We start from the raw sequence: 12,042 nt of genomic DNA on the forward strand, positions 1-12,042 counted from the left end.
TGACTACATCAACCACGAGATTGATCTCGTTAACGCTTAGCGATCTTCGAGGGTATGTTGATCTTCACCTCGTTGCTACCATCTACTAGATTTGATCTTGGCTTGTTATTCGTTCTTGCGGTAAGAATTTTTTTATTTTCTATGCTAACGAATCTCTACACTAATCTCAGTCGTACATCTATTGATCTAATGAAGGTGCACATCCACGAGCCACAGACGTTGTCTTTGTGCACGACAAGAGCAACGAGGCGGTCGAAGCAAGTCAAGTTGTTGATCTCGGAGATAAATCGAGGATGATGAGGGAGGGGAAGACCGCCAAGGCTTCAAGGAAAAACGTGGGTAAGGGCGCCCCGCTATCGTGAGTCGTCCGGCAACCTCCTCCTGCAGCGGTAGGGGCGATGGTGGTTGGCAAGGGGAGTGGCGGCTGGGTCGCTAGCGTTCACCCCCTAGTATTCGTGTGGCGAAGATGATGAGAGGATTTTTTTTTTCCAACAGCTCTCGTTCATGAATGATAATTGCAGGGTACCATTTTCGCAGATGACACGGTCAGATAGACATGGCAGTAAAATCATATAGTCATTTATTTCATCTATATTCTTCGAGTGCACCTTGAGATAAGGTATACATACATTGGTCGTCTCATCCGCGAGAGGTCACATTTCCTTTCATATGTCCGTACAAAGCTCGTTCGAGCGCGCTTCTAGTATTGCGCCAAATCCGTTAGGAGAACTGAAGCAAAGCAAATTACACATACGACACACCGATACCATTCCGACAGGTGTATAAAAGTTGTTTTTGTACTGCTAACAGTATAAGAGCTTGATTGCACTGCACTGCAGACGTGATCAATTCACTGGGTGTGGATCGACGACGGTGCGCGCACGATCACCTCACTTGTCGATCACTTGCCGGCGGCGGAGGCGAAGGCATTCATCTGGTCCCTGAACTCGGCCAGGTGCGCCTCCTCGACGCACATGGTCATGACTCTGGCCCCGACCTTGGGCGCCGGCGGCGCGCCGATGACGGCGACGGCCATGAACGGGTGGTACGAGAACGGCACGACGTGCGTCGGCGCGCCCCACCCGTAGTCCGCCTCGAGGAAGCCGAGCCGAGTCCAGTCGGAGACGAACAGCGAGTCGTAGGTGAACCTCAGCTCGTACGGGTCCTGCGCGAACCCTCCCACAGCCCACCTCGCCACGTCGCCGGCGAGCCGCGCCTTGGCGTCCCTCACCGTGCGCACCACGTCCACCACCTCCCCCGCCGCCACCTCCCCGCTCACGCACGTCACCGTCACCGGGTAGAAGCAGTTGCCGTAGAACCCTGCCCCGGCGCCGGCAAGCATGAGGTGGCGCGTGTTGGCGAAGAAGCAGACGTGGACGGGGCTGTCGTCGCCGAAGCCGGAGAGGAGGAGGGCGCGGGTGCGGGACTGCCACGTCTTGGCGACGCAGACGTCGAAGGCGGAGCAGCGCTGCCCTGTGGTGGCGAAGAAGTCGGCCTTGATCTTGGCGATGTGGTCCGGGCTGAAGTCGACGGTGTGGCCGCGGAGGTCCAGGAGCTCCAGCTTCGGCGGCGGCGCCGGCATCCGAGGAGGGTCCGGCACGAGGTCCCGGGCCCAGACCGGCGACACGCGTGGCTTGGGGAGGCCGCGCGCATAGTCCGCCACCGCGTTGATGAACTGCCCGGCGCCCAGGCCGTCCGCGATCGTGTGCACTGAGATCAGGCCCACCACGAAGCCGCCGCAGCTGAACTCCGTCACCTGAAATTACGTCCAGGATCAGTCGAGGCTTCAGAACTGTAAGGTTCTATGTTTTCCCACAAACAAAATCTGTATTACTATGTGTAACCAATTAAAAAATAAAAAATGCTCGCGCTTAGTTAAGTTCTACACCGTTCAATTACATTGTGATTCGTGCATATGAGTTACAACTAAGTTTGTTTGCGTTGCAAATGGAGTTGGAACTGAGATTTGTTGCAAGTGGAGATGCAACTATAAAATAAATCCGGACGGTTGAATTTGGTTGGTGATTCGTGCTAGTCATGAGTTACAACTTAGAGATTTAATAACATCATCTCACTGAGAACTAGTCACAACTGCAACATTGGTCACAATTGAGGTTTATTGGTTGAAAAATAGTCACACCATCATAAATAACATTATTTTCCTCCAAAAAATAATTTTTATTTTTATAATTATCTAAATTATGTTCTACACGGTCCGTCTACAAATAATGTACTTCTAGTTCTTACTAATTCATTTTTTATATTTGACCAACTTTATTGTAAAGAGTATCAACATACGTGACATCAAATATGAAACTGCACTTAAAAATGAATCTAATCTAGTACTACCTCTGTCCATAAATAGATGTCAAAAGTTTGTCTAAATTTGAATGTATCTAGCCACAATTTAGTGTATAGATACATCCGAATTTAGACAAATATTTGGCATCTATTTATGGATGGAGGGAGTACAAATTTAGTGTAATAATTATTTCTACTTTTTTCAAAAAAAAGATCAAATATTAAGATGTTTGTTTTAGAACAAAGACTAGAAATGCTCATATTCGTAGAAGGAGGGAGTAGAAATCCCGTAGACAATGTGTACACAGATGGACTACTAAAATAACAAACCGCGCACAAAGAATATTTGAAAGGTAGGTGCTAGCACAGTGGCCCAACACATTCTACTACAGTACGTACTAAGGCTGAAAGCGATCGCACTTGGGCAGCATTTGTTTTAGCAGCGAGAGCAACCTGACGGATTGACTCCTCTCACCAATATCAGACTTACTATAAACTAATCTTGCCTGTTCTTTTCACCGACGGCCCGACAACTCCCGCACTGGAAGCTACTCCAACTGAGTAGATCTAGAATTCTGTGGGATAACTCACACTTGGCCTCTTTCTCCGCGTCACACCTCATAAGTGCTTCTTCACTTCCACCATATATCGGCAACCGGAGGTCAACGCCAACAAACAAAGTACATATGGGTAACGGCTTAACCCAACACGTACGTACGTACGTAGCATAGTTAGTGACTTGGTGTGTCCATAAAAAGTTTCTAACGTTGCACGGCTAGCTAGCTAGAAAGCGGTCCACCGCAGCCCGCACCGGCTCCTCCCTCCAGCCCGGGTTTTTTTGGAGTGTAGATCTGTCCCTGATTGTCGTGGTTTTAGTTTATTTTTTAGTTGAAATCATGAAAAGAATTTGAAAAGGGAAAGACGTAGCGATTGCAACAATGATCATGTACTCTTCGTCTGTCCAAAAATATAACATATTATGAACATAATGCACGGAAATTCAATTCGGCTCCTGGATCTGTATGCTCCCTCTACCAAAAAAATTATATTTTGAAGTGTCAAAAAAATTTAACAAATTTTTTTACATGTACATCTTCATAATATATGTGCGTTCGTCAAGTTTCATGAAATACCAATATTTTGTATGGTCTATATAAAAAAGAGAAAACTTATCTTACGAAAAGCATATTATTTTTAGCATTGAGTTTTGTCTTTTTACACACGTTAAATAACAAGTTCATTTTTTATGAAACAACTTTGTGAGCACTTAGCACGTGAAGATCTACGTGCAAACTTTTTGTTTCAATTTTTTGAAATTTAAAATATGTCTAAAATGCATTTCAAATATAGAGAGCATATGCTCCCATGTTCCAAAACACCACTCCCCATAATACACGAGTAATATAAGTTGTAATTAATTCTAAAACTATCTAATAATATTAGTGTGCAGCGCATAAGCATAATGTACTACTCAAGATTAGTTTATAGTAATGTACTATAAGTATGCATGGCACAGAAAGCGTGTCGCGTAGTTATAGTTACCATACTTAAGATTATTTTCCCCTAAATACATATCAGGAGCTATGATCCCATAAGGCATGCATTATTGGTGGATGCTTAGTCCTACTCTTAGCCGGTAGAGTAGGTGTTTCTTTTAGGTCCGGGCTAGCCTAAGTACGACATGACACCACACAACAAGATAGTGTTTGGGAGCCGGGACAAAAGCCAAAGGCAATCAACCCAGATTGATTTTCAAAAATCCAAATCATGTTTCTCTTTTTTCTTAAAGCAAAGCAATACCCATTTTTTGCATGTAGTACTCCCTCCGTCCCACAAAGAGTGTCTCAGATTTATCAAAATCTAAATATATCTAGACACTAAATAGCATCTAGATACATCTAAATTCTGACAAATCTCAAACAATTTTCGTGGGACGCAAGGAGTATTAGTTATCTAGTCCAATGAGCTAAAGTGTGCAAGATTATGAGGGCGGAAACTAAAGGTGAAGTAGGTGCTCGATCGATTGTGAAGGAAATTAAAGGTGAGAGTACTCTTGAAAGTTCCCCCAGCAGCAGCCGGTGGTCTAGCAATTTGCAGACTTATTATGGGCCTAGATGCTTGCTACTTCAACTGTCGCAACTCAGCTGAGTGTAGGAACCTACCATTACGTTTTGTTTGTCTTCTATCGGGCACTAGTTATCTAACTTTGAGCGATGCTATGCGTACGGCACAACACTTCGGAGTCTCTTAAGACACTGCAGATCCAAACGTCCACGTATTACACTGAACTACACGTCTACACCACGCCACTAGACTGGTGATTATTGCATGAGGAGTAGTCGCGTCTTATCTCTTGTTTTCCAATTTTGTTGTTAGCTATGGACTTGTACGAGTCAGCAATCTGAACTCTGAAGTCATATATGTAGCCAATAATACTTGCTGCCAGCTTTATGAAATGGACAGGTGAAAACAACTAACAAGACGTGTTGGGTAAGTTAAGCATATATTGTTTGCATTGAGCATGTCCAATCTGCGAAAGGTGGCAAGCGAGCTCTGGTTTTCAAAGATGGTATACGTAGTAGGTAAACACACAGTCAAGAATGGTCCAATCGTGGTCAATGAGAGCTACTTGGTCGATCCATATGATCCACTCTCCCAACCTACTACCCGACTTAGGCCTTCTCTTTAAAAAAACCTACTACCCGACTATTCATCCAAGTTAGAATGTGACCCAACAATATGATGTGGTCGCGTGCAGGTCCAACTGATCATCGGTTGGTTAAATCAGACAATTTTTCACCGATGCAACGACTCTCGCTCTTGCTTCCACTATGTTATTTGACTTCATATGCGTGTTATGGCAGCGATATAGCCTTCGAAGCCTGAGCATGTTGCCTTGCATAGGAATAATTATACAATACAAAACCATACTTCGTGTAGATACACCTCTCTTTTATTTGCTTACTTTGTGTTCCGTGGTCAGTTAAATTCAAACCTTATAAAATCTCGCCAAGGGTGTAATTTTTTTTTCAACATCCAAAATTCCTAAGAAATGATAATATAGAAGTATATTTTATGATGATTGAAGAATAATATCAATATGTCTAGTACCAAAAATATTAATATAAAAAATATTCTATAAGTATTCCAATAATACTAATTTTATATTATCGATACTAATTTATTTTCGCATATATCTGGTCAAACATTATACTTTTGACTTTGAGTAAACAGTGATTGGAGGGTAACAAAAAAATATAATATAATAAAAGTATCAATTTATGTTTTGGATGATAGGAATTATTATTTTTACACGTGGTCAATATTGTACTGAGTGGCAAAAATTATGGACATAGTAGAATTTTTTTATGGGTGGTGGGAGGTGCTTGTCGGCTGGGCTCGACGCCTCAACCTCATCTACGTCGATTACCTCCAAAATGTATTTTTTTGTGAGAAGAATCTAGATATATATTATAGAAGTTCAGAAGAAGGACAATGTGCTCCAAACAGAATAAAAATTACATCAACGTTCTTGAACCACCTAACGAACCAATAACGACTCTAGAACGAGACGACGACACGTTGCGGTCGCTACCCTCTACCAGAAGCCGACCTGACGTTGTTGACGACAACTAGGAAGTTTTTGTGCACGTGCCCTTAAGAACTATCACCCCCGAGCCAATGTCATCGCCGGTGAACTCTTCAATTGATCCTAGTATTTTGTCATCAAACATGTAGCGTGCCGTAGACTGAATGAGACCCAACACCCCATGGAAGTATTTACCAGAGGAATTCCCGCCCTCCTCAACGCCACTGGAGATTGCCGCAGATGAGGTGGACGAGGAGGCGGGTACACCTAATTATTGTCCCCCGCAACACCGGCATAGCGACCATAATACTACTGCAGAAAAGCTTATAGCAGACAACCGTTTGGTGACGGGCAGTACCAATGACAACATCCTAGTGACAGGCATCTTACCCTTCAGTGATGAGCAAAATGTGTATGTTACTAGTAAGGATTTCTGTAGTAGTGTGAATTCACTTGTGTTGACCAGTAACTAATTTTAGGGGCTCTACTACATCGCGAGGCAGAACTCCAAGGCCCCCACGTACTCCCTCCCACCGCCAAATTAAGCGGCGAACAGAGGAGGCAGGGATCCATCGATTCACGGTCCGAGACGGGGCAGATGGCGATAGCGGCGGCTAGGGTGGAACCCTCGTTGCTGCTTATCTTCTTTTCTCACATTTCCAAAATGTCTTGTTTATTGCTGCAAATGCATAAGTGAATACTAGTCCCTCCGTTAAAACTAACTGTGCAATTTTGGTCAGATTTCGTTTAGATATCTGGATTAAAAAACTATACTACTACTACTACTACTACTACTACTACTACTACTACTACTACTACCGCTACTACTACTACTACTACTACTACTACTACTACTACTACTACTACTACTACTACTACTTATATCTTTTTATCTCCGGATAGTGGTTGCACTTGCAAACCATGCTTGATGATTAGCCCAACACGTACGTAAAAAAGGCAGCGCAGGCAACATTTCGTGCTCCAAAAGATAGGTGCATATCTTGTGCAAAAGCATGACACCTGCATGCTCCATGCCCATGCTGCCATGCATGTATCGAGCCCTCTGATGATTCGTGGAACCAGTTGTGGTGGACATGCAGCATAGATATCTGCATAGTGATCTTGTGCAAAAGCATGACATGTGCATCTCTATTTTTGTCATTTAATTGGAAAAGGAAAGATCGATGCATCGCATATCTTTGAAAATTATAGGAAGGCATGGTGCGTGGTGGTGGGTACTTGGTGGATCGATCTCGAGTCTCCACTCTCCATTCTCCACTTTGGTGTCCTCCATCTGATCTGGTGTGTAGCAGCTAGTGATCTCCGCTTCCCAGCTACCCGTGAGGCCGTGACTGAGCTCCATGCCCACATCGAATGTATGTCAAGGGTCACCTTCACCTGTCGCCGTCGTTGCGTAGTGTCTCCCGTGTTGTTGTTGCACGTCACCTACCGACGCATATGTTTTTCCACGGGAGTGAAGATACGTGATGTCGACTGGAGAATCAAATTACTAATTTCCTAATAACTCGAATAAGAAGCCAACAAACGGTAGCAAGATCCTTCGCTCTACTCCACGAACCTGGAATATTTGAAATAGTGCGTGCGCGGTACGTACATGGAATATCTCCCTAGTACATGTGTGCCGTCTTTTTCGTTCGCAGTGCAGATGCTGCCATGCAGGTGGCAGGGGAAAGTCACGTCCAATCGCAAGGCCATAGTACTTTTTTTTTGAAACAAAATACAAACACCACAAAATACGTACTATATATATACTGCTATGAAACCACACACATCCTACATTATGAAGACCTCCAAAAGACTTAGTACGAAGAACTGACTCGGCGTGTTTTGAGATTGACAAAGTCAAGCCATGTCAAGTCAAATAGAAAGAAGTAGTACGGATGTTACCAAATATCATCGGCCACAGTTAAGCCCTTCTTTTAATAAAAATAGATTCACACAACTTTGGGCCTCGAAAAAATCTGCCAAAAACTATATATCCACATAAATACATCTTGATTGTACGACGGGATTTTTTTATAAATATGTTGTATATTACAAAATATAGAAAAGACTATATATTTACAGAATACGTACTCGTATTTTATTAGTATATATTGTTCGATTTTTTTCTAGCTGAGAACTAAGTTAGTGGCTTAGTGCGTCCTACACCATTCGGTTGCATGTGGAAATGACTTGCAAGTTGTGTTGCATTTTAATTTTTCAGTGGAAAATATGTTTGTAACTGAGTTTTTTTAGTGGGAAAGTTGCGGTAGAGCACCTGTTCAACAACTGAGATACGAGAGAGCGGCCACATGCGTGCAGGCGTTTATCATTGTTGGCTCACCAGTGGATTCTAATTATCCGGTAGGGCAGCAGGGTAGGGCCCTGTAGCATAGTTCAGATGTAACGTTTGGCTTATCCGTTCCGTTGTCTTGTACTAGTACTACTGGACACATGTTCAACAATAATAGCTCCATCTGAACTTTTGCAGTCAGCTAAAGGCAGGCTGACATAGTTCTACTACATAAAAGTACAATATGCTAATTGCTGATAACCATACACTTCATGCTAGTTCTGGGTACTGTGTCGGTCATCATTTTTCGATCTAAGCCTCTAAAACACGAACAGGATCACGAGCTTGATACAGGCATGAAGTAAAACCCTGGCAAATTATTATGATGGCAGTAGCTTGGTGCCACGCTCATACCTGTAGCAACACATGACTTTTGTCGTTGCATGTGAATGGGGAGGAACGGGTGTAGGTCGTTTTTAATTTTTTTCCTTTTGTGATAGAGTCACGGGCCAAGGATAGTCATATGGAGACAAAAACTGGGTACATGGCTGGCTGGTAAGTTCGGCAAGGGTCAGATGAACAGTGTTCTATGATGCCCGTCGGGATTAAAATGCACCGCCCTCACATATATGCCTGTAATTAGTGTGCTTGATTAAATTGGCGACGCGCAAGCCAACCTCTTACTTTTTTAGTTGCAATTAGGGATACAACTAGTAAAAAAAATTTACTGCAGACCGTTCTCGACTACTCCCCCGCCGTTTTTTCTATAGCTCAAAAAAGATAACGAGTTGTCTACTGAAACTTCAAACAGATATATGGACCATGTATATATGCGTATTTCCGGTTTTTTAAGTCGCTTAGAGCTCATCCATAAATATATAAATACGGCTACTTTTTTTTGCATATGAAAAGTTGTGTAAAGGTAATTAACCATCACCTTTCACTGTGTGTCTCGATCGACTTTGCGGGTGCGAGCTGTGTCGAGTGCTACTTTTGAACTTATAGCTTAGATAGCCTATGATCTGCAGGTCATGTAGCCTGAACTAGCTATCGAGCGGAGTATGTGCGTTGGTACCTGCATCATGAGCGGCATGTCGAGCGGCGACACGTCGGGCGCCGGCTCCGGCAGCAGCTCCTCCTTGGGGATGGCCATGGGGTGGTCCAGGTGCCGCACCTCCTCCAGCCCGCACGCCGCCGTCGCCTCCACGAACCACGCGCCCTCGCCGGTGCACGCCACCCGCACCTCCCCGCCCTCCGCCTCCACGAACCGCCCGGCGAACGGGTAGTAGTCCACCAGCGCCTTCCCCAGCGCCTCACGCACCACCCTCGCCGGCGAGCCCTTGGCGGCCGCGCCGTCGAACACGTGGAGCGACAGCACCAGGTGGCGCAGCCCCGGCACGCGGTCCAGCGCCGACAGAGGGAGCGTCACCCCTGCCGCCGCCGTCGGCGACGATGGCGCCACCAACGACCTGCTCGTCCTCGTCACCGCGAACCCCATGGCTAGCTAGCAAACGCTTGGTAGCTGCTACCTTAGCTGAGCTTTCCCGTTGCTCGGTTAGGCTTGTCTGTGTGCGACCCTTTGCGTCGTACTCGTCTCTCTATATATAGTACCATGTGAGCTAGCTGTGGTAGTAGTAGGTGAGAAGGATAACGATCGATGGGCCCTACGACATACACTTGCCGATAGACGCGGCACGACTCGATCGGTGACTATTACGTCGGTAAGAAATGGGTAAGATAATAGATGGTTGAGATAGATCAGATGTCGCACGCAAGAGTAGATAATGACCTAACTTGATTTAGCTGCTATGCTATACACAATTTGTGCGGTGGATGCAAAGCCTAGCTCCTTGGAATCGCATAGAGGGATCATCATCGATAACACTAAGCATGACGTTGTAACTTCACTAGCTAAGGGCACCCTAACCACGTGCCCCAAATTGTATCTGGACTCACTCACGCCAGACAAGATCGACATAGAGGCTGTGGACAAGCTCAGGGATTTGGGGGTTTTGCTATCCAGCGATACGCAAGATAATACATTGCCAATCGGCTTATAACACATCCTTTATGTCACATGGTAAATTTCCTTGCCTAAAACACATGGTTTTATGACCGTGTCATGAACCAAGCAACACACAACCGTAGCTCGACCTCAGCTCCAAGACAATCAATACCAACATATCTAGTTATATTTATTTAAATTTTAAAATGAAATATCGAACCCAGAATCTTCTTAATACTTCATTTATTGAAGTAGTTGTTGAGTCCACTTTGTAGCTATCTAGCTACCTAGTTTGGTAAAATCAAAGATTGCTGGATATAGGTAGCTAGAGATAGTGTGTTCCTGCAAAGGCAATTTGCAAGTTGTTCCATGGATTACTTTCATTATCCTTTGATGGGTCCATTTCAAGTTAAGCATTGCGCAGAAGGCTTGAAGAAATTAAATGCAAGTCTTTTAATCTACTCACAAGTCACTTTGGCTTTCCTACTGAGAGGGCGTTGTAGTAGGTTGTCTCCTGCAGCAATCGCAACTGTTGTCAAGAAACGAATTCAGCAAAAACCGCGGGTGGACCTAACTTGAGTGCAAACAAATGGAGGACGAGCTTCACACTAGTAAAAAGGTCATCAATACCGGTTTCAGAGGGCTTTTCGTACCGGTTAGGCAACCGGTATAAATGAATCAGAACAACCCCCCTCCCCTTTGGTACCGGTTCCTTACGAACCAGTATTAAAGGGGCCTCCACGTGAGCACGGAGGAGACCATGACAAACCGGTACCAAAGGTTGGCTACCGCGGTAGAGATAGTGCATAAATCTCTGTCGCGGCAAAGAATTGAGGGTTTAAGTTTTAGAGGTATCGGACCGTTTCATCGTACGAGGATCGTGTCGATGCGCCAGAAACGCGTTTGGGTTTAGGTAGTACATGAAGATCAAGGTGATGCATATCAACTTGGTGCATATATATAACACATGTAATTCCATAAGATCGCAAATTAAGTAGTACATGCATGAAGATCGATCTTCATGCATAGTGGTACTCTCCGAGGCATACTATCTATTACATGTAGCATAGTGGTACTCTCCGAGGCAAACTATATATTACATGTAGATCTTCATGCATAGTGGTACTCTCCGAAATTGGGCATGACGTTCCCGAAGGAAAAATCCCGTCAATTTCTCGCCAATTGCTTTGAAGCGGTACTCGATTGAGAGCTTGTCCCGCTTTCTTGACAACTGTAAAAGAATGAGATACAAATGAATAAACGAGCTATGTGTATATATATGACCGAAACTCAGCACAACTTATGGTAACAAAATAAATTTGTGAATATTGTTTACGTACCTCTCTATTTCTTTGATTATTCATTCTCTCGCTGACAATCTTGTGAATGTACTCGCAAACATTGTATCCACATAGATTAGTCCCCAATGGTTGTTTCGCGCATTTCTGTACAAGAATATAATTCAATCAAACAATAATTAAGTATGATAAAGGTGTGTGGACCTAGGTAGTGTTATCACCAGCATTTAGCCAGAGCAGGAGATGGGCCGTGATTGAGATGGGTTTAGAGGACATGCACATAAAGCGTCTCTGAATCGGCCTTGTACGAGAGTTTGGGCTAGATTGCCCTTGTACTTGTACATTATGGTAGATTTTGTTAGAATTAAGAGATAGAGTTTAGCTCGTACATGGTTAGATTTATTCCCAAGATAGAAAGTCTACGGACTATAAATATGTACCTAGGGTTATTGAGAAAGGAGGACGATCACGTTCACAACAAACCAATCTAGGGGCATCGCCACCCCTTGTTTCGAGGGTTTCTTCCGGTTAAGCAGAACATGCTTGCCTAGAT

General features: G+C 44.2%; 1 protein-coding gene across 1 annotated transcript; it reads right to left on the bottom strand.

Annotated features, from left to right (window-relative positions):
* Nucleotides 1–573: 573 nt before the first annotated feature.
* Nucleotides 574–9,739, bottom strand: LOC124649152 (acyl transferase 4-like). The gene is made up of 2 exons (XM_047188818.1): nucleotides 9,262–9,739; nucleotides 574–1,756 (listed from the first exon to the last, which is right to left on the bottom strand). The coding sequence occupies exons 1-2, from the start codon at nucleotides 9,682–9,684 to the stop codon at nucleotides 902–904; spliced, it is 1,278 nt and encodes a 425-aa protein (XP_047044774.1). The 5' UTR covers nucleotides 9,685–9,739; the 3' UTR covers nucleotides 574–901.
* Nucleotides 9,740–12,042: the final 2,303 nt, after the last annotated feature.

This window comes from Lolium rigidum, chromosome 4, assembly GCF_022539505.1.
Source record: "Lolium rigidum isolate FL_2022 chromosome 4, APGP_CSIRO_Lrig_0.1, whole genome shotgun sequence".
Taxonomy (NCBI): domain Eukaryota; kingdom Viridiplantae; phylum Streptophyta; class Magnoliopsida; order Poales; family Poaceae; genus Lolium; species Lolium rigidum.

Excerpts from the sequence above, each read along its gene's own strand:
- LOC124649152 (XM_047188818.1), bottom strand. The coding sequence starts at position 9,684 with ATGGGGTTCGCGGTGACGAGGACGAGCAGGTCGTTGGTGGCGCCATCG. Across the intron at positions 1,757-9,261 it reads ACATGCCGCTCATGATGCAG|GTGACGGAGTTCAGCTGCGG; the intron begins GTACCAACGCAC and ends ACGTAATTTCAG.